This window comes from Lissotriton vulgaris, chromosome 10 (assembly GCF_964263255.1).
Source record: "Lissotriton vulgaris chromosome 10, aLisVul1.2, whole genome shotgun sequence".
Taxonomy (NCBI): domain Eukaryota; kingdom Metazoa; phylum Chordata; class Amphibia; order Caudata; family Salamandridae; genus Lissotriton; species Lissotriton vulgaris.
The window spans coordinates 345,127,380-345,150,157 of NC_141698.1; the positions used below are offsets into that span (position 1 = coordinate 345,127,380).

A 22,778-nucleotide genomic window follows, 5' to 3' on the forward strand; every position below is an offset into this window, starting at 1 on the left:
GGTCTGGATACCAAAATAAGTGTCCCCCATTAGTAAATAAGTAACTCAAATAAATGGGCCTCATTCTGCCAATCGGGACACTTTTGAACTTAGAAAGGCCGAGCTGTATGTGTGTTTTCCAAGGTGTGGGAGACTGCAGGCAGTTGTGCTTGCTGCAGGCACTGTTTGTGATAATATCGGGAAATCAACAGTAAAAACCGAGCCACCACGCCATATAAACGGCATACGAACAGCCAACAAAAAACTGCCCCCCACACTGACCTGTCAGTCTAGCGCTTCTAGCACTGCCAGATAGCCCCGGAGTCCAGTCAGTCCTGTCCCGGGTGTGTGTGATGTACCTCTGTAAATTAAATATAGATGGGCACACGCATGCTTTCTGCCTGTTGGTCTGTGCACTTCAGCACGTTTGAATGACCTGTGTTCGTAGGTGCCTGTGCATCTGCTGGACTGTGGTTCACGAGTGATGGTCTGTGTGTTGGCCCATGTGAATTTGAAAACACATTTCTGTCTGGTGAAGTGCATGTATGATTGCAGGTCTGTGGACAGGGTGTACGGCACAGACCGGCACAGCCCGTGCCTCACCAATCTTTCTAGCCTTCTGTCAGCCCATCTTCTCCCCAGTCCATCGGTCTGTCTGTGTGTGTGCCGGTAAGTGTGTTGTCTGTGACTGTGTGCATGTGTGCTGTTTATGTGAAGCTGTGCCTCTGTGTGTTGTCTGCATACATATCTGCATATATGCATGTTGAACTGTGTTTATGCGTCTGGATATGTGTTGATGTGTGCGCATGTGTGATTGTATGTTTGTCGGTCCATGTGAATGAATGTGTAAGCGTCCATGTCTGCGTCCTGGGTGGCTGTAGGTGTGCGATCTGCATCTAAAAGCACGCATCTTTGTTGTGTCTGTGAGTATAGAAGAATATACCAGGTGGGCCCTGCTGACTTTGTGTGGACGTCTGCGGTGGGGTACATCGGCCCCGGTTCCGCTGAAAGCAGGGAGCAGTTGTGTAAGCATCCTGTGTGTGCTGCTACTGTCTGAAAAGAAGTGTTCCCAGCGGGTGCCATAAGTGCCAGTAGACGGGAACTGCTGAGCAGGCACTTTTCGATGGTTTTGTGCAGACTGCCCTAATGAAAGCCAGAGCTGCGCCACTACAGGGACGCCCCGGGCTCGGAGAGGAGATGGAGCGCGCACGTGACGCACATACATGGAAAGAAGCTACAGACACTTTCATACCAGCCAACGCTGCCACCGTTTGAAGCAGGACCCGGAACTATCTGCTTTTAAAATATTTTTCCATATGGAGAGATCTCCGTGACACCCTTCCACACCCCACCAGTACAGAACTCAAATGTTTGTAAATACAAACTCACTGCACGAAGGCAAAGGCTTCTGGGCGCACCGAGCACCAGGACACACGCACTTATTCCAGCAGAGGCGGGCGTGCAGCTGGCCTCTCTGCGTAATTTAGAACATACAAGCGGCAATTAATAAACGATGTCATTGGTACAGGGTCCCTGTAATCCTAAATCCTTATGTATCGCAACTGGTTCTTTTGTAAAGCGCTCTGACACCTTCGGGTATAGTTCGCGCTATAGAATATCGAATTAAATAAATAAGTAAATAAATAAATAAACAACGTCGTTAGTTGGGCTCGTAATACATAACATCACATTTTATTTATTTATTTTTGCAGCGCTTATTACGGAGGGTCGACTTGTTTCTCTGAATTATCGTGAATGCCTCCCCCTCGTCCTTCGGCTCAGTCTACGGGGCTATAAGCATAAAACCGAACAAAGTGCGTTAAATGCATACATTTACATTCTCACAGATGGAACCCACAGCCTGCCTTAAAGCAGCCACGGGCGTGAAACACACCCCTCTCTCTTACCTTGGTACGTCGGGAGCGCCTCGAAGACTGGCGTTAACTGCAGCAGGAGCTGCAAGAGGAAGCACAAGGCCGCCTTCCTGGGCAGCATCTTCTCTGCAGACCGGAGCTGCAGTCAGGTGAAAGGTGCAGAGATGGATTGATCCCTTTTCTGTCCCTTCCTTCCCGGTGTGAGCGGTGGGACCAGGCTGGCAGGCAGACCCAGCTGTGGCTGTGCAGAGCCGTGCCCCCTAAACCACAAGCACCTACGAGGACAGGGGGGGGCGGGAGAGGAACGGACGGCGGGAGGGGGCGGGAGGGGGCGGGAGAGGACACAGGGGGCGGGAGAGGGGCGGGAAAGGACACGAGAGGAACGGACGGCGGGAGGGGGCGGGAGAGGACACAGGGGGCGGGAGGGGGGCGGGAAAGGACACGAGAGGAACGGACGGCGGGAGGGAGGCGGGAAACGTGGGGACGGCGGGAGGAGGGACACAAGGCAGGACAGCAGCAAGCACGGCCCGGCCGGACCAGACTCGGGGGTGTTCCCGGCGTCGCGTGACGTCGCCAAAGCCAAAGAATCTCGGGAACGCCCCCGTGTCTGGTCCGGCATTGATGGACAGGCCCCTCGTCCAATGGCTAGGCTCCATTTATGGAGCTAGCCAATGGGACGGGGGGGCGTGTTCCATAGTGCTTACTGTACTCAATAGATTTCTCTGGAGGAGGAGCCTAACGGCTCCGCCCCCCAGCGAAACCTAAAAAGGTGGCGCATTGTCAGTACGCCCCCTGAGGGCAGCTTTTGAGTGAGTAAAAGGGGGTTGCATAGACCCCTAAGACTTCTCCTGCATCCAGGTGCAGCCACTCACTGACGCACCTGCAGGATCAGCCATTACCAAATACATGTGCTCAAAAACATACGAATCTTTCCAAAAAAGCAGTCTTTAAAAGTGGCATGTGCAGTGATTCTGTACAAATCCTGCTGACGCCCTCTTGGTTTATGATCTGAAGCCTCTTGGAAAGAGTATCCTTTCTAATACATTACACAGAGTTTGCTGTACTATTTGAAAAGCCCTATGTCGACAGACTAACTATTTAAAGGTATGTAGCATTCCATCTTGGAATGTTTTGAAAAGGCATCCTCCACAAACAAAATGTGAAAAGGCAAGTAAAAGCCAACTTAGAGCTGTCTTCATTTCGTCAAAACAAAGGCCTGCGATTGGGTGATAATTGCATATAAAAATTATTTATAAAGTGCTACAAAAGTCAACTTTAATGCTTATAAGCGCACTTTCTCAGAATGAGTAAACCTTTGTACATTATTTATCATTGCGAAGTCTGGTTTATCTATAGTTTCTTCATCTAGTGTCTTCGCAAGAATCTAGGTCTGCTTTAGATTTAACCTCATACTTCCTGATTGTTTGCATATCTTTGTCAGAATCAAATAACAGAGGATCATGGGAAGGTTTCCTAGCTGCAGAACAAAATATTTTCCTTGCACTCAATTAATGTCTTATAATCTTTTTTCAGGTTGATGATCACAAATTCAGCGCCCATCGCATTGTGCTTGCTGCCTCTATTCCTTACTTTCACGCTATGTTTACCACTGACATGATGGAATGTAAACAGGATGAGATTGTAATGCAAGGAATGGACCCTGGGTAAGTAAAGTGTTAATCGTGCCCCTATCACAGGCCAGTCAAAAGCCTGGTTCTAGCATCTAAGTGCCTATAAACTGTGCATCAGATCTGGACAATGCAAAGTCTTCACTATAGACTAAGGGCCAGATGTAAGACGTTTGCGTTTTGCAAGTCGCAAATTGCGACTCGCAAAATGCAATGTACAACAGTGTCTCAGACATTTTGCGATTACCGATGGTGTCGGAAATTCCATGCCTCATTAATATTCATGAGGCAAGCGCAATTTGCGACACCATTGGGAATAGCTAGCACTCATAGGGATGGTGGCCTGTTGAGGTCAACAGACCACCATGTCTGTGACTGCTTTTTAAATAAAGCAGTTTAAAAAAAATGCATCCCATTTTCCTTAAAGGAAAACGGGATGCATTTAAAAAAGAAAAATTTAACTTTTCAAATGTATTTTGTAAGGGCAGGCAGTGGTCCCTGGGACAACTACCTGCTCTTAAATATTTTTGCACCCATTCACAAAGGGGAAGGGGGTCCCCTGGGCTTACCACCCTTTTGAAAAGGGTTGTAAACCGCTGGTGCTTTGCGACTACACATGCAGTCGCAAATCAATCATACATTGTTGTGAAACTCACTATTCGGAAGGTACGCCCTTGGTATGCCTCTTCTTAATAGCGAGTCGCAAACATATTTTGTGAGTCGCTAATAGGTTAGTGAGTTGCAAAATATGGTTTGTACATGGGACTGACCTATTTTGCGGTTGCAAACAGGCCAAATTCCCGTTTGCGACCGCAAAAAACGGTTGTACATCTGCCCCTATGTTTTTGTATTGGAAGTACAATTTTGGCAGTTATTTTGATGTTGGTTAATCTAGTGTTACGTTCAGCCACATGCCTGTATAGTCTCATCATGTGTTTGAGTTCGTTATGGCTCTAAAAGGATATGCTCTGCTTTACATGATAAATGCATCAGGTTTTGTTGGCACCAGGAAATTAAACGAACACTATGATTCTTTGGTGAGAAGAGGTCCAGTATTCCTTTCCTTTTCTTGAAGCATCAACCTCTCACGGTCTGCTTTTTTAAAAATTGAGTAAATTGGAGAAAATGATCACACTTTCTGCTGCCCTTGCAGTTTTATGAAGCTCACCAGGTGCTTCCATTTCAGATTGTATTTCTGGGTTTTCCTGGATGACTATAAAAACAGTTTTCTGTGTTTGAGACATGTGAATCCAAAGCTGGGTTTTCGAGACTCGCTTGAATCGAGAGTCAGCAACTATAAATGATTGTCGCTTTTTTATATTGAGCGTGTCCTGGGAGCTGTAGTTTAAGTGAATTATATATGACCTAGTTTAAACGTGCAAACAAAGACCGCTTACATCCTTTAAATATGATTAATATGTTATGCTCTGATTGTTTTCCTCCCTAGAGCACTAGAAGCCTTGATCAATTTTGCCTACAATGGACACTTAGCAATAGATCAGCAGAACGTGCAGTCCTTGCTGATGGGTGCAAGCTTTCTCCAGCTGCAGAGTATCAAAGATGCGTGCTGTTCTTTCCTAAAAGAAAGGTAAGTTAGTCAGACTCCTTGTACAACACCGAAAGTGTAGTTAATTGCACGCAGAGTGCAGAACTTACTGTTACTTGGAGAATTCACACCACTCTTCAATGCCTCATACATTTTAAGAAGCGGCTCCAAACATCCTCCAGTACTGTACAGCCACTCAACTTGTTACGTTGCAAGTTATATTGACTTAAAATCAAGAAGTGGCATCTCAATGTTTTAAAATGGTAGAAGTGTGAGTCGAAAGTGCAAGGCTAACTGGGTAGCATAAATAAGCTATATATACATATATAAACTCTTGTACTTTTTTTACTTGTTTTTTTACATTGCATTCAGACTGTTAAACTTAATTTTAAGATTGCACGGTTTTAACAGGAACATTTAGGATTTACAGTGCACGTTAAAAAACCTGTTCTTCATGACTATATCGTAAGCTTCAACCAAGTCATTGTTGGTTCCATTGATTACATCGGATCCGTAATCTCTTCATTTCAGGTTATCTAGGAGAGATTCATGTCAAAGCCCCATTTCATTTAGTTTTTTTGTTCAAATATCTTTAGTGCATATTTAAAAGAGAAATTCATTGGTAATACATTAACAATACAACAAATCAGAATCAAGTATATACTAAATTAGTACAGAAACATTTTAAGAATAAAAACAAAAGATTTCATAACAATAATTAATGTATTGGGATAAAAAAAATTGTAAACATATTGTTATTTGAAAAGGATAGCAAATAAATGAGATATAGTATGTTATAAAATTAATCAAATAATAATATAATTCCCAGTCATATGGATCAAGCAAAACAACTACATATATTATGACAAAACACATGCCAGTTGTATTGCTTAATAGATAAGAGCGGTCAGCATAAGGGAACGGGGGAAAGTAAAAGAAAAAAGAAGACTGGGGAAAAGACAGAAAGATGAAAAGAAGGGATTCAAAGATAAGGGAGGGGACATCTGCTCCAATGGAAGAAAATAAATTCCGAATAGAATCAAAAGGATACTAAGCTACCAACACCTGACAGGACAAATTCATATAGTTGTCCAGAGACCGCCAAACATTACTAGAAATGGAAGGCGAGTAATGTTTTTTCTTAACAAAAGTATGATCTCCACGAAGGTTTGAGACCCATTCCAACCAGTTATGATAGGATAGATGTAAAGATTTCCATTCCGTTAGAATAATTTAACAGCAATGGATAGGAGTAAATCTAATAGCCCCAGATCCGTATCGTCAAGGGCTAAAGGAATAGCTGTAGCCCATGGACCCATTAGAATCATAGGTAAAGAAAGATATATAGATATGTTAAAGATTAATGATCAGTGTTTCTGTATCAGGCCCCAAAAAAGAATACATTAATGTACATTCAAAAAACGTATGTTGATTGGTGCCTGGTACGAAGTTACAGTTCCAACAAAGATCACTATCTCGTAGTTTCTAAGACAAGCTAAGGAGCTGTGAGAAAGGAAGAAGGGGAAAAAGGAGTGCAGAGCTCACGTTCAATATAAATTAAGGGGGAAAATGTTGGGAATCCTGTAAAAACCAAAGTGCACCTATAGATGCTAGGAAGGCGATTTGATAGAGGTTCCAATCCGGAAGACCACAGCCACCCAGGACAGAAGGCTTTCTAGGTGTTTATAAGCAATTCTAGCTCTCTTATCATTCCATAAAAACTTTGAAGAGATTGAATCCATCTCATGGAAAAAGGTAGAAGAAAGCTTTGTAGGTAGCATGGAGGATAAAAAATTAATAATCGGAGTTATCATCATTTTAAGAGTTTGTAATCTTCCCCACCAAGAAATATATTTAGGAGACAAGGAAGATAAAAGTTCTCTAACGTTATCTATGATATGGGATTCGTTATAAGAGATAGTATCTGAAAGGTCCTTACAGAACCAAATCCCCAAGTATTTAATACGAGTTGATTGCCATTTAAAACCTTGTGAGTGGAAAAGCACAACGAATTGAGGGGGACATTTCTGTGTTTTCTTTAAGAGTGTATCCGGAAACAAGTGAAAAATCTCTAATGATGTTAGAAATAAGAGGAATCGCTGTTGCAATATCCTCTAAAAAAAAATAAGGCTGGCATCAGCGTAAGCAGCTGTTTTAAGCGTATATGATCCAAATCGAAAACCTTTAATACCCTGGTTCAAATTGAGTAGACTAAGAAGTGGTCTATGAACAAAACAAAAAGAAGGGGTGAGAGAGGGCACCCTTGCCTAGTGCCCTAACGAAGATTAAAAAAGGAAGATGTAGCACCATTGCTTCTGATATTAGCTTTTGATTGCGCATAGATAGACTTTGCCATATTAATAAAGGAATTGCCAAGGTTTTGGGATTCTAATACTGCTTGTAAAAAATTCCAAGAGACTTTGTCTAAAGCCTTTTCGGCGTCAAAGGCGATCGCCGCTGATGGTAAAGCTGAAAGTTTCGCTTTTTCTAAAATATGACAAAAGGTCCAAATATGGTCTCTAGCAAGGATCCCCTTAACGAAACCTGTTTGGGAATCATGGATGAGATTGGGAATATGATCCTCTAAGCGCCTAGTCAAAATCTTGGCGAAGATTTTAGCTTCCAAATTTAGCAATGAAATTGGGCAAAGATTTTTAGGATCAGAATGATCTTTACCATCCTTCGGAATCACTACTATAGTGGCCTCAGCAGCTGAGCCAGAAGCCTTGCCAGAAAGAACTCAATTATCAAAAATCTTCTTGAGATATTTGACTAATGAAGGAGTAAAGGTTTTATAGAAGGCAATAGGAAACCCATCTGGTCCCGGAGCCTTTCCCGAACGTGTGGTCTTAATATCCTGAATGATCTCATCCATGTTAATCGGTTTACCCAATTCAGTCATGTCAGAATGCGAAATAGTATTAGTAGGGATCAAATTAAGAAACTGTTGGCAGGTAAACTTGGAGCATTGATCTTTAGGTGTGCATAACGTTTCATAGAAGTCTAGAAAGACTCCAAGTATTTCTTGAGTATGACTTTTTTTTAATCCATTTTTATCAGTGATGTGGGAAATATGAGTAGCTTTGATATTCGTGTCTTGATATTTTAGGGTGGTGGCCAGCAACTTACCAGCTCTGGTTCGTGTTAATAAATGGTGGGATTTTTGAGCGTGTACACCAATATAATATCTTTTAGTGACTATAGAGTTAAGAGTATTTCAAATGTTTAATATCCTGTAGGAGTGTTTTATCATTTGAGTGCCTATATAGCTCTTCTTTGTGTTTAATATCATCCCCCAAAGATTGAAGAGACTTTCTAATGCCGCTATTTCTCGTTGACATTTTTTTAATAATGTGACCCTGTATAGTACATTTAAAGGCGTCCCACAAAACTATTGGGGAATTCACCGTAGACTCATTATCTTTGAAGAAATGACCAATATCCTCATTGAGTTCTTTAACTTCATCATTATCTTCCAAAATTTCAGTATTGAGATGCTAATTATGAGGGCATCTTGTATCTGTGAGATTAAAGATAGTTAAAGAGACCACCGCGTGGTCAGAAACAACAATTGGGTGAATCATAACATTTATAGTATGTTTTAAAAGAGAGGCATCTACCAAAAGGTAGTCCATACGAGAGAAGCTAGAATGTGGAGAGGAGAAAAAGGTAAAATCACTACCCGTAGGATTATGCAATCTCCATGCGTCAATAAGATGATGAGATGAGCACATATTGAGCATGTGTTTATGCGCCCTAGGAGGTCGAAATTTAAAGGCAGAATGTCTATCCAAAATAGGATCATGGGGAAGATTAAAATCTCCGCCGACAATAGTTCTTGAATTCAGTGGAATATCAGAACGTTTTTTTATTAATGGAACAACAAAAAAAGTGGGTCAGCAATGTTTGGGGCATATACATTCATAATATAAAGATCGTCCGAACAGTTAGTCAGACGAGTAAGTAACCATCTGCCACTGGTATCATGCTCAGCTGTAACAAAAGACAAACCTGAGCTTTTAGAAACAAGAATAACCGCCCCATTCTTCTTACCAGAAGCCTATGAACAAGTAACATCGAGAACCCAATCCTTCCGCATAAGAAGAGCTTCTTTAAAGGCTATCATAGTATCTTGAAGTAGGACTACATCACTGGATAAACTTTTGCAATAATCTAAAATGTTGGCCCTCTTAACAGGATGATTCAACCCTTGGACATTAAGTCAAACTGTATTTAAGTCGGACATAGATATATATGAAACATAAGTAAATGCATATGATGAAAAGAGAAAAGGGCAACCAAGATAAATAAAAAAACTAAAGGAAATAAAGCATGTATTCCAAAATAAAATGAAGCAGATGTTCTAAAATTAGGACAAAGAGCAAGGAGGGGAATGAAGAGTAGAAGGAAGAAAAAAGAACTTCAAAGAGAAAAGGAGTATCAACCAAATTTAACCCCACCAGGGGATGTCTGTAGGAGAAAATAATTCATGGTGGGAGCAATGTGGAAGAGCAACAGCAGAGGCTATCAACCACGGTATGGACAGCTCAAGGAAAAACTGGCTGCAAAGCGGCGAAACAAGTACAACATTCCCAGACGGATTACTTATATTGCTACATTTTGCTACTAAGAATACATAATATAAAGTCAATAAATATACTATACTCTGACATTTGAGAAAAAGGAGAAGCTAGATAACATTTCATAAATAAATAAATAAAGCAGCCTATATTAGCAGATAAATATCAATCTAAGATACTATTAACCACCCCATAAAGTTATATGAATAAGATCTAAAGAGAATAAATACAATATATGGAATAAATAACCAACTATAAAATGATGGAATAAGAAAGGCCAGAAACAATTCCATACAATTAAAGCACATATTAAATAAGAATTCAATATAAGTAGGGTATCTAACATAAAATGTAATTCATAAGCAATACTAAGTTGGAGCATATAATTACACAAATCATCAAACAAAATTAATAGTCAATGAAGATCAATAATATCGATAAATAGTATATACATATAAATGAATGATTGCCAACTTGGAGACTGAGCAAAGATAAAAGGTAGAATGAGCGAGCTAAACAGAGAAACAAATGAAAGAAAGAGTAAAGACGAAGGGAGGAGAATAGAGTGTAGCAAATAGAAGATAGAATACTAACCTTATTAAGAAAATGATGAGTTGATGATAAGCCAAAGAATAAAGAGAAACAGTCGTATAACTTATAAAGCGATAGACCCAAGAGAAAGGATAACAAAACACAATATTGCCTTGTATTATTATCAACAAATGTATGTATTATATATAGCATAAATAACCACTATAAAGGTGTGAAATAAAAATATCATGCAACATACCATATTATCTAAAATAATTATTATAAAGAAATACATAAAATGATCGTTATGAGCAGATCTTATAAGTGAGATATCATAACTATAGCATAAGGCAACTGTTTAACTATCAGGTCATTGGTGGTCAATGACGTCAGGAACTGATATAATTATATAAATAGATTATCTCTTAAAAAGACCACTGAGCAAAGAAAAGACAGAGCAAGAAATAGAAAATTGAAGAATCAAATGAATAAAGGATCAAATACTTACTGATAGTAACGAATTTAGAAAAGTGGAAAAGATAAAGTTGGTGGTCAATGACGTCAGAAACGAATATATTTATATAAATAAATTACCGTTTAAGAAGACCACTGGACAAAGGGAAGACAGAAAAAGAAAGAAAATAAAAAGTAGAAGCAGCAAGTGAATAAAGGATCAACTACTTACTGAAAGTAAACATTTTTGAAAAGAGGAAAAAATGGAAATGGATAAGAATGTAAAAACATATTAGCAATATTCAATTGTAACAGCGTTACTGTAAGGAACCATATAAATTATGTCATCCAGCATAGTAAAGATAAACACTAGGAATGTAAACCCAAATAATACTAAATATAGCACTGAATAAGTGCATTATCCTGCAAAGGAGCATATGAGTTTGGTCAACCGGCATTATACAGAACAAACCCAGGAATGTAATCTCAAGTAGAACTAAATACAATACAAATATTTGACATGTCCTATAAGATAGAATAATAGTTGATAAAGAAATAGAAATGCACCTGCATATATACTAGAAAAATGAAAAAATATTAGGCACAAACCATGTCGATAAATACAAAAACATTAGACATGAGAGGTACCAGGAAGAGAGTCTGGGTCCATTTGCGATTCAGATTGATTATCCAAGACTGTCGAGAGATCTGAAGGTTCATAAAAAATCTGTGGGCAACCTTTGAAAGTGATCCGGAATCTTGAGGGGACCACCAGTCTTGTGAGATGGATATTCTGTGGCCTTCCCATTTTATTGACTAATTTTCCTCATTTGTGCCATAATTAGTTCAGTATGTTGGTGGTGCAAAGATTTAAAAATCAGGGGCCTAGGAGAGGACATCAATCTTGGTTTGATGTTTAGACCCCTTTGAGCGCGCTCTATCTCAAAGTCTTTATTGAAATAAATATTCAGGGTATTTGGGATCCATGTAAGCAAGAAAGCAATTACTGAAGGAGCAGACTTTTCACAATGCTCTGGTAGTCCAAAAATACGAAGATGACTTCTTCTATTTAGATCCTCCTGTTCCGTGAGATCTCTCCTCAATGAAGCAATGGAACGTTCCAGATTTTGAATGTGCTCCGCTTGTTTATTTGTAAAGTCTTCCACGTTGCTTATCCTCTTTTCCACATTAGAAACATGCAGTGGAAGAGATTTGAAATCATTACGAATTGCAGCCAATTAGCCAGTACTTCTATTATTCAGGCTTTTCCACTTGGATATTTTTATCATCCGCTGGCAGCCCAAATTCAATCGTAGTCTAGTGGTAGCATTAAAAGCACCCGCAGTGGGCTCAGTGATTTAGTTTTGCATACCTTAAATACATTTGAAGTTTTGGGACAGACACACTCAACTGACTGCATTGTTCCAATTATGAGTTGCAGCCTACTACGTTGGGGCTAGGGACTGAGGTATCTAGGGTGTCACTCCAGATAGATACACAAGGGTTCCCACTTATCAAGGTACATCGTGGCCTTAGCGGCCCGTTTATTAGGGCTGTCGGCAGGGAGGAATGCAGTAGAATACTTACCCATAGAGAAGCTCAGTTGTTGGCAGCAAATGAGTGTAAATCTTACCAGTGCAGTGAATGATCCTTGTAGCATTATTGACACCACTGAAAGTCATATAACTAACATAGATGCTGTGAGAAGGTGGCCTGATATGCAGTGCTCACTATTCTAGTGAACACTATGTATCAGTCCAGCAACCCTTATTGATGATTGGTTGTAAGTCAACCTTATAGACCAGCTATCCTAGTAGCGTGGATACGAGCAGTCTAAGGCTAAAGACTCGAGAGGGCGTGTTAAGCCAGCTGTTATACCACACATATACCCCTTGAACACCAAGTGAAAGGACACCACACAAGTGTTATGAAAATAAACAAGATATTTATTAAGAATCACAACAGCCCTGTACTCTTTATGAGGACAGGGTACTAAGCACAAAACAAAACTCTTAAGAAAATACTTAAGTTAGCACAGTATATACAAATGCCCGAGGGGCACGGAAAACCATATACTTGAAAAGTGGAATGCGAAATTACTAGCAGGTAAGTACAGTACTAATAGGCTTTGGAATCGCTAGGACTTGACTATAGAATCTTTAGATTACTTCTAGGAGGCCCAGGGGACTCGGGTGCAGAGTGTGCACTCTCACGCGTGATGCGGGACTAAGTCTATGGTAGCTAGTAAAGACAAAGTTAGTGTTCTCGGGCGAACCCGACCTGGTAGGAGGAAAACGAAAGTGGATTCTGACCCTTGGATAGTGAGGCTATGCTGGGGCACCGAAATGCCGAAGTTACCTAGCCCAGGGGCTGCAGCTGCATAGGTCTCAAAAGACGTCGGGAATCCTCGTAGACGGACCAGGAGCCTGGAAGAAAGAAGTTGCTGGCAGGCGACCAGTGAAGAAAGTTCGGTGGATCCAAGCCTGGATCGATGGAAGATGACACCTGAAAGCAGAGGGGACCAAGTTCAAGACTACTAGCCAGTAGTCAGGTGGCACCAGGAGGGCACCGGATGGTAGTCACCTCGACTAGGTGAGTGGGTGACGCTGTGCTCGCAGATCTCACGGACCAGGAGGCGTTGTCGGCGACCAGGATGGAGGAGCGAGCTGTCCCACGAAGATTGAAGCTGTCGGCGTCGCTGGACCCAGGATTGGGCAACAAAGCCTTGGCAAATTCAAGCCCACGCGGTGGACTCAAAATGGCGTCTGGAGTGGACCAGGAGGGTCCGGGGTGCCTCTCTTGAAGAAGGAAGCAAGGGCCAGTCTGGAGCAACCAGACCAGCAGCAGTGATGTCGTCGGGCGTCGTGAAGAAGGCCACAAGCCAGCCGGCTAGTAGCCACACAGCGCGGTGAGCACACAAAAGCAGAAGGGCCCCACGCAGATCGTGGAGATGCTGGAGGGCTGATCTTCGGTGCTGGAGCTGCTCAGGGTTGGGGCTTCTCGGACCCCAAAGCACTCACCAGTGGAGCACACGGTGGGCTTGTTGCAAAGAAGTCGTGCAGTCTTGGCGATCGTCGGTCCCTCGAGGTCTCGTCGCACTCACAGTTCTCAGCTTTGCTGTAGAGGTGAGTAGAGGTCAGAGGTGCCAGGGAAGCCGGGTCTCGTCGAGCTGGGTCGTCGGATTCGTGAAGAAGGACTTGCAGCAGACCACAGTGTTCTTAGGATGGTGCCCGCTTGATGCAGGGTGACTACTCCTTAGCCACAAGGGAGAATCTTGAAGAAGGAAATCTTGATGTCTTTCTCAGAAAGTCGTGTCTTGATTCCAAAGATGATCTAATTTGAACAGGGGGCCCGCTCCTATCTTTATACTAAGAAAAGGGGCTGACCCTGTGACTAGGTCCTGCCTATGGGTGGGACTAGGAGGGGGGTGGTTACACCCCTCTCCCATGCCGGACTTCCCCAGGCCAGGGGCTGGTGTGCCCCTGGAACTGGTTCAGACTGGCCTATGCGTAGTGAGCACCGGGGTGCCACTCAGCAGTCACCTTCCTGCAAAGCCCTGCCTACCCAGGATACACAAAACCATGTCTGGGATGGTGCTAGCACCGCCCCGGACAGGAAACCCTTTGTCCAAGCCTCCCTCGCTGGAAGGACTCCCAGCAGCAGGAGGTCAGACTCGTGTCTGTGGTGGCAGCATCCATTTTGTGGAGCTGAGGCTTTAGTTAACTTTAACCGGGGTTCACAGTTACATACATGTCGTGTCCCTCTAGAAGGGTGGAATGCTAACCCCGTCGCCAGAATTGGCGAGGGGTTAGTATTCCAATTCGTATGACACCTTACTCGACATGTTTTGATAAAGCAATACCAAAGATAGCATTTAACCGCGAGGATTATAATGCACTTAAGAGTATATGGTATGCAATATCATGGAACAGCTATTAGGACTTGATTCCGCAAGCTGCAGACAGGCTCAGCTCATGCCAGAGCACCAGCTCACACGATTCCAAGCACTCTGCCTTCAGGATTGTTAAGGCCTGCCATAGGAGTGACTGATAGGAATCTGTGTGTCCATTTTAGGGTTAGATATAGGTATACTATATCTACAGCAAAGGGTGATTACACGACTTTGCCCCAGCTGTCATGCAGCCAGTTGTGTCAAATTTAGGAGGCCAGCCAGGGGTGGCATAATACATGCTTCAGCCCCTGGTAGGCCCTGGGTACACCTATGCCCTGAGTTACAGGGTCTGATAAGGTGGCCCAGTCCCAATTGGAAACGTACCTAGGGTACATGGAATCCATTTTACAGAGAGAGCAGTAGGCCTGGGGTCCTGATTGGCAGGGCCCCAGGTCGACTATGTCAAAAACCAGCTAAAACACAGGGCAAAAAGTTGGGGGCAACCATAGTCAGGAGGTACCTTCCTACAGATGCTACAGTTAGTCACCTTAGGTTATCTTCCTGGAACATGTCATTCATCAATAGTAAAAGACATGATCCTGACTGGCTGGCGTTTCTTAGATTATCTGACATAATATGCCTACAGGAGATGTGGGTTGTGAAGGGCTCATTTTTGCTGGATGGTTATAAGTCATACTTTAATCCAGCTGTGCCCTCATTAAGAGATGCCCAAAGGGAGGCATGTAGACTCTGGTCTTCCTTCTTTCAAATTGCAGCACTAAGCATATGGCAATAACCTTACCCAATGTGCAAGCAATTCTTTTTACTTCTCCAATGGTTGGTGGTTTTATTCAGTTACATTTTTATAATACAACTAATGTTCCTACCTTTTGTGAATCACTTTCCACTCCTATGGTCCAACTGCTGGATATTCATACCCATGGTATTGCAATAGCTGGTTATATACTAGGGTGAGATTTCAATACCCATCCCTGCTCACATTCCTTCACCCCTTGTGACCAATTGTACAACGACTAGTCGCTGCATCTTTCACATAGTCAACTGAGCGCTTTTCTGAATAATTTGCTGATGGAATTTATTCTAAAATGTGTTATGACCAAAAAGTTTCAAAGTGCAGATGGTAGTTTTGCTCCCACTTGTATTGGACGTGGCTTGTACTAGACAATAGAATATATTTTTTATTTCTGTATCATTGCGGGATCTTCTAGGCTATTTTGATACCAATGTCCCTGGCTTTAACAACCACTGCTGCATTTCTATTGGTATCAAGGATCTATTTGTATGAACCTCCGAACAGAGTGTTCTCAGTTATTCAGGTCATGTGGTGACTGAGCAGGTATGAAGATTAAGGTGGTCCGAGATTGTCCCTGAGAATGTTTTTAAACGTCTTGTGGAAGCAAAGCATAGAGAATTTGATTTGTGTTCAGGGAATTTTTGTGAGGTTGTTTTTTTTATGCTTCATCAACTTGGGGTGGAAGTTAAAATTAGGTTTTCACTCCCACCTAAACGGGTAGCGAGTAGTATTCCCTGCTGGTTCAATAAAGAGTGTTCAAATGCACACAAATGATTAATGTCTGCTCTCAAAGCTCAGTCTAAAGACCAATGTCTAATATCTAACAAATGCATTGTGTATAAGAAGGCACTTGATCTTAGTAAGAGAGCACTTAGGGAGCAACCCAGGGCTGATCATATGGTGGCATCAGTTAGGGATGATAGTAATAGATTTTTGGAAGTTGTTAATTGCCCTTTATTTAATGAGCATGGGGCCTATACCATTTCTTCACATATTCTTCCTGAAAAGTGGATCGAACATTTTGAGGGTGTTTATAATTCTCTGGATAGTGGTGCCCCCCCCACCCTCACCATTAACCACTCACTTATGTAACTTAATATTTTATGTTGAAGAGGTTATGTTATCTATTGGATGTATGAGATGTCATAAGGCCCCTGGTCCCGATAGGATCCCTGCCATTTTGTTCAAGTTATCATCCAGTCTTTTGGCCCCGATCTTAACCCGTATGTTTAATCTGGCAGTACGTATAGGACTTACACATTCGTGGTCTCAGTCCATCATTCTCCCTGTATACTAAACTGGCTTTAGAGATCTTCCTAGCTGGTACAGACCCATCTCTTTGATAGCCTCTGTAGTTCAGGTGATTGGCAGGGTTATTTTGGGTAGGGCTATCTCATGGGCAGAGAATGGTTCCATACTTTCAGATCTGCACTTTGGGTTTCACCTGGGATTAGGCACATGTGATCAATGCATAAATCTTTTCTTGTTAATTAACAGATATAAAGTGATAAGACCGGAGTCCAAGTTCATCGCATTTATAGATCTATCCTCTGCCTTTGGCAGAGTGAATAGATACAAATTGTGACAGATATATTTGGACATGGGCTTGGACACCGATATGGTCGGATTCCTTAGTGAGCTGCACAGGCAGGGATGGCTCCTTTTTGTTCACTCTGTATGTGAATGATCTGGGCGCCAGGTTGCTAGATAAACATGTTGACTGTCAGGTTCCTGTCAGATTCCCGCACTGTTAAATGCAGATGATACTGTTTTGGTGGTGAGAACTGCCTTGATTCTCCAAATGCTGCTTGATGGCTTTATTACGTACATGAACAGCCATGACCTCTCTACCAATTATGGCAAATCTCAGGTCATGGTTTTGGGGACCGAAGAAGTCCAAGTCGAGATCCTTTCATGTCCAGTACTATTAGCTGCCTAGGGTTCATACTTGTCCATACATAGGGGTGGTCTTTGATGATCGATGCACCTGGGATCCATTGAAAAGATCTTAGAGATAAGCTCTGTCCCGGTCTATTGAGGCAGTCTCTTCCTTCTCTTCTAGAATTGGCAGTAAGCCACTGGGTGCACTGATTAAAGTCTATCAGGACAAATCTGTTACGGCGGCCACATTTGGCAGTGTTGTGTGGGGATTCATAGATCCAGTAGAGCTTCAAGTGGAGGAAAATGGGTTCTACAGACGTCTTATGGCCGTCCCAACCTTTACTCCTGCTTCTATAGTTCATGCGCATTTGGGACTGCCTTACCTGTCGGGCCTTATTACCCTGCGTCCCTTGTTTAGGTGGCTTACTATTTGGGTGCGTACAGAGAATCATTAAAAGCAGAGAGATACTTATGGACTATATGCAGCTACAAGGGTGGAGGTCAGTCAATTGGCTGGCATATATAAGGATACCTTTGTTAAGTTAGAATGACCAGCCCTGTTTGACTCGCCATCTAATGTTCAGAAGGCAAATATTCTCTGGACACAGAATAATTTTCTATTAAGGAGGAAAGCTGAGAGAGGGGATGCAGATCTCGAGAAATCCTCAGTTCGACAGCATGCACAGATTGTGACATGGCCAGCTGTTGAACCTTATTTGCTTAATGTAACCAACAGTCCTCAACGGTTTCTCCCTACCAGATTTAAGTTTAACCAATTTCATCTGTTGCTGGCTTTCCCTTAGCCTAGTGTTTGGAATGTGAAGCTGTTCCCTTGCACATGTGATAGCTTTTCTGCTCATGCTCTTGTGCATTCGATTTTCTCTGTGGTTATTATGATATTCCACAAAGGACAATCTTATTGTCACTGTTGAAATCTCTGGATTTAGATCAGGTGCGTCTACAGTTGCTTCCGAATGTTCACACAACCTATGTTGTTGCACTCTTCCTGGCCTCCTTACAGAGGCTGCGTGAGACATCTGATACGGGTCTTGGGCAGGCCTGACCTGTCTTTAATTATGCACTTTATTGCTGTTACGAAATTTTGTATGACTGTCCTGTGTTCTGCTGGGTACCCTACTATGTACGTAATGCAAGTTAATGTGACTTGTTTTTGAATTGCCTGGATTGTTTACATATTTGCCAATATATTTATAGCCAGGAATGTAGAGTCAGTTGGTGTCGACTTAAATCCGTACTTGTTGTGATCTTTTTTTCACAATATACTTAATGTGTTTTTTTTATTTGTGCATAGCCTATGAATGATAAGCGGACTTAACATAAGAATACAACATTTTTAATCTGGTCTTTGTATTAATTTGTATCTTCATAACGTGGATGTATTCTGCTGTTATCGAATATGTATTATTATTGTGTACTTTTATGATCTTATCAGACCAAATAAAGTTATGTTGATGATGACTGCGTTGTATATTGAAGAATTGATTGAACAAAAATTCCCAAGTTGAATTGTACCTTATTGCCTTCTTAATAAAGTTTTCTTATTCTGTGAAAACTAACTTTCTCTGGAATATTTTCTTACACACTAGGCTTCATCCCAAGAATTCCTTGGGTGTCCGCCAGTTTGCAGAGACCATGATGTGTGCTGTGCTCTACGACTCTGCCAACAGTTTTGTTCATCAGAACTTCGTGGAGGTGTCTATGTCAGAGGAATTCTTAGCTCTGCCATTTGAAGATGTGCTGGAGCTCCTTTCTAGAGATGAACTGAATGTGAAGGCTGAGGAACAGGCATGTAGACTTGGAATTGTATTATTAACTGCATGTTTGTCACTTTTACGAGTAAAATGGAAGGCTAAATGACTAGAACAAATTCTACAGTAGCAGTTATTTCCATGTAGATTATCAGAAGGAATGTATTGGTCTTCCTTAAAGAAAGATTCTTCTGTGCTACAGCTATATGGCATCTCCTCCTCTCTTTTGCTTGTAATTAGTCTCCCTCCTTCTCACACACTTACTTTTTCTTTTTCTATTTTTCACACTCTCCTGAGCTTCCTCTTATGCTGTCACATTTTCGCTGTCTTCTTTCAGGCTTGCACTCGCTCTCCCTTTAAGTTTTATCTCCTTTGCCAGCAGTATAACAACATTGCTATGAATTAGGGTGGCCACAGTGAACTTGGCTAAAATTCCAAATACATTGAGTACTATTCAGATTAGTAAATCTATCATTTACATTTTATATTCCTCAACTTTAGATCCACTGATTATTATACTAAATGAATATTTATGATCTGTGGCAATTACAAAAAGTATAGATCTAGTTTATGTGAAGCACAGCAGGTCGCTTGAATAGTTTTAATGTATCTGTGTTAAGAAAATGAACTTATAAGACTTGAAGGTTTGAAATACCTATTTTTACACATTTCATGACCTTCAGTAACTGTGCTCCCAGGTACCAACTGTTGGGTGTCAGCCAGATGCCTTACCTTTCTCAGGATGTCCTATCAAAAGTATCCAAGGGCAGCATGTCAAGGATGAAAGGCTAAGAATTCAAGATGACTACTGTGAAAAAGTTTGCACCCACTGAAAAATAGCGACATTTGCAAATATTTGGATGCCTCCTATTAAATTGGGATACATTTGTTGTCTTCTATTAATATATTAACTTCCTTAGCTGTGTTTCAAATGGAGCTTTGCTATCCAATTTCGCATTCCAGACAGTGTTTTCTGTCTCCCATGGGTTGGTGCTTATCAATTTCTGATGCACAAGATTATTAAGGTGCTTATGTTGTTTAAGGCAGTTGACATACCGATACCATATGGCGCTTTCATAAAACGTGCCTTTAATGCTGTTTTGTGGTTGAAACTGCCTGACCAGCAAATTTATGAAAAAGATAAAAACTGACCTAGAAGTGAAATGTATCGCACAAACCATCGTAAATTCAAGATGGAAAACAAGATTGTTACTTTGGAGCTCTGAAACATACATATATTGTGTTGAAAAGTTATGAAATTATGTTTGCATTAGAATTAACAAGATATTTGTCCAGTGATCATAATTGCTCCAGTACACTGACACCTGCAGCATAAGGCACCACAATAAAACGTTTTTTGATGTTGCCGCCAACGTTTTCAGTGTGAGCCTCTCTACATACATCCAGGTTTCTGCAGGCCTTTTAGTAGAATGAGTCTGAGCCATTGTGGGAGCCCATGATCGACACATGGACATGTGTGAATTTGTGAGGCAGCCAAACCAATTGAAGTTAAGGGGCTTAGCACCAATGCAGGAGAATAGTTTTCATCTTTAGGCCTCACCTGTGGCAGCGCATGTGCCTGCAAGACATATTTTATACAACAAGGGTATTATGCCTCCTAATTGGGCAGTGTGTGCTGGCCTCAGTAATCCTTCTTTTCTATGGAACATGGTGGACGTACAGATTGCTAGGGTCCTTCCACCGCTGTGAATGAGGTGCTATATTTTCTTTTTTTCGTCTAATGTCATCTTGCTGCTTTTTTTTTCTTTCCATTGTGTTACTACTTATTGTCCATGTTGCATTTCCCCTCCCGCCGACCCTTGTATGTGTTGCTACTTCCTTCCCCCCCACCCTTGTCTGTGTTGCTACTTCTCTCCCGCCCACCCTTGTCTGTGTTTCTACTTCCCTCTTGTCTGTGCTGCCTCTGCCCTCCCGCCCACCCTTGTCTGTGCTGCCTCTGCCCTCCCGCCCACCCTTGTCTGTGCTGCCTCTGCCCTCCCGCCCACCCTTGTCTGTGCTGCCTCTGCCCTCCCGCCCACCCTTGTCTGTGCTGCCTCTGCCCTCCCGCCCACCCTTGTCTGAGCTGCCTTTGCCCTCCCGCCCACCCTTGTCTGTGCTGCCTCTGCCCTCCCGCCCACCCTTGTCTGTGCTGCCTCTGCCCTCCCGCCCACCCTTGTCTGTGCTGCCTCTGCCCACCCGCCCACCCTTGTCTGTGCTGCCTCTGCCCACCCGCCCACCCTTGTCTGTGCTGCCTCTGCCCACCCGCCCACCCTTGTCTGTGCTGCCTCTGCCCACCCGCCCACCCTTGTCTGTGCTGCCTCTGCCCTCCCTTGTCTGTGCTGCCTCTGCCCTCCCGCCCACCCTTGTCTGTGCTGCCTCTGCCCTCCCGCCCACCCTTGTCTGTGCTGCCTCTGCCCTCCCGCCCACCCTTGTCTGTGCTGCCTCTGCCCTCCCGCCCACCCTTGTCTGTGCTGCCTCTGCCCTCCCGCCCACCCTTGTCTGTGCTGCCTCTGCCCTCCCGCCCACCCTTGTCTGTGCTGCCTCTGCCCTCCCGCCCACCCTTGTCTGTGCTGCCTATGCCCTCCCGCCCACCCTTGTCTGTGCTGCCTATGCCCTCCCGCCCACCCTTGTCTGTGCTGCCTATGCCCTCCCGCCCACCCTTGTCTGTGCTGCCTATGCCCTCCCGCCCACCCTTGTCTGTGCTGCCTATGCCCTCCCGCCCACCCTTGTCTGTGCTGCCTATGCCCTCCCGCCCACCCTTGTCTGTGCTGCCTATGCCCTCCCGCCCACCCTTGTCTGTGCTGCCTATGCCCTCCCGCCCACCCTTGTCTGTGCTGTCTCTGCCCTCCCGCCCACCCTTGTCTGTGCTGTCTCTGCCCTCCCGCCCACCCTTGTCTGTGCTGCCTCTGCCCTCCCAACAACCCTTGTCTGTGCTGCCTCTGCCCTCCCAACAACCCTTGTCTGTGCTGCCTCTGCCCTCCCAACAACCCTTGTCTGTGCTGCCTCTGCCCTCCCAACAACCCTTGTCTGTGCTGCCTCTGCCCTCCCAACAACCCTTGTCTGTGCTGCCTCTTCCCTCCCGCCCACCCTTGTCTGTGCTGCCTCTTCCCTCCCGCCCACCCTTGTCTGTGCTGCCTCTTCCCTCCCGCCCACCCTTGTCTGTGCTGCCTCTTCCCTCCCGCCCACCCTTGTCTGTGCTGCCTCTTCCCTCCCGCCCACCCTTGTCTGTGCTGCCTCTTCCTTCCCGCTCACCCTTGTCTGTGTTGCTACTTCTCTCCCGCCCACCCTTGTCTGTGTTGCTACTTCTCTCCCGCCCACCCTTGTCTGTGTTGCTACTTCTCTCCCGCCCATTCTTGTCTGTGTTGCTACTTCTCTCCCGCCCACCCTTGTCTGTGTTGCTGCTTCCCTCCCGCCCACACTTGTCTGTGTTGCTGCTTCCCTCCCGCCCACACTTGTCTGTGTTGCTGCTTCCCTCCCGCCCACACTTGTCTGTGGTGCTGCTTCCCTCCCGCCCACCCTTGTCTGTGTAGCTTCTTCCCTCTTGTCTGTGCTGCCTCTTCCCTCCTGCCCACCCTGGTCTGTGCTGCCTCTTCCCTCCCGCCCACCCTGGTCTGTGCTGCCTCTTCTCTTCTGCCCACCCTTGCCTGTGCTGCCTCTACCCTCCAGCCCACCCATGTCTGTGTGGCTTCTTCAATGTATGTGCAGCTTCTTCAATATATGTGCAGCTTCTTCCCCTCCAGCCCACCCTGGTCTTTGTGGCTTCTTCCTCTCCCGCCCACCCTTGTCTGTGTTGCTACTTCCCTCCCCCCCACCCTTGTCTGTGTTGCTTCT

At 43.7% G+C, this 22,778-nt stretch overlaps 1 protein-coding gene across 2 annotated transcripts in view; it reads left to right on the forward strand.

Annotated features, from left to right (window-relative positions):
* Nucleotides 1-22,778, forward strand: part of KLHL18 (kelch like family member 18) — a 246,589-nt gene that overhangs the window by 86,577 nt on the left and 137,234 nt on the right. For both annotated transcript variants that reach the window (XM_086941123.1, XM_086941122.1), the window contains exons 2-4: nt 3,387-3,517; nt 4,929-5,069; nt 18,786-18,984. In XM_086941123.1, the coding sequence (XP_086797249.1) occupies nt 3,387-3,517; nt 4,929-5,069; nt 18,786-18,984 (471 nt within the window). The remainder of the gene's footprint in view (nt 1-3,386; nt 3,518-4,928; nt 5,070-18,785; nt 18,985-22,778) is intronic.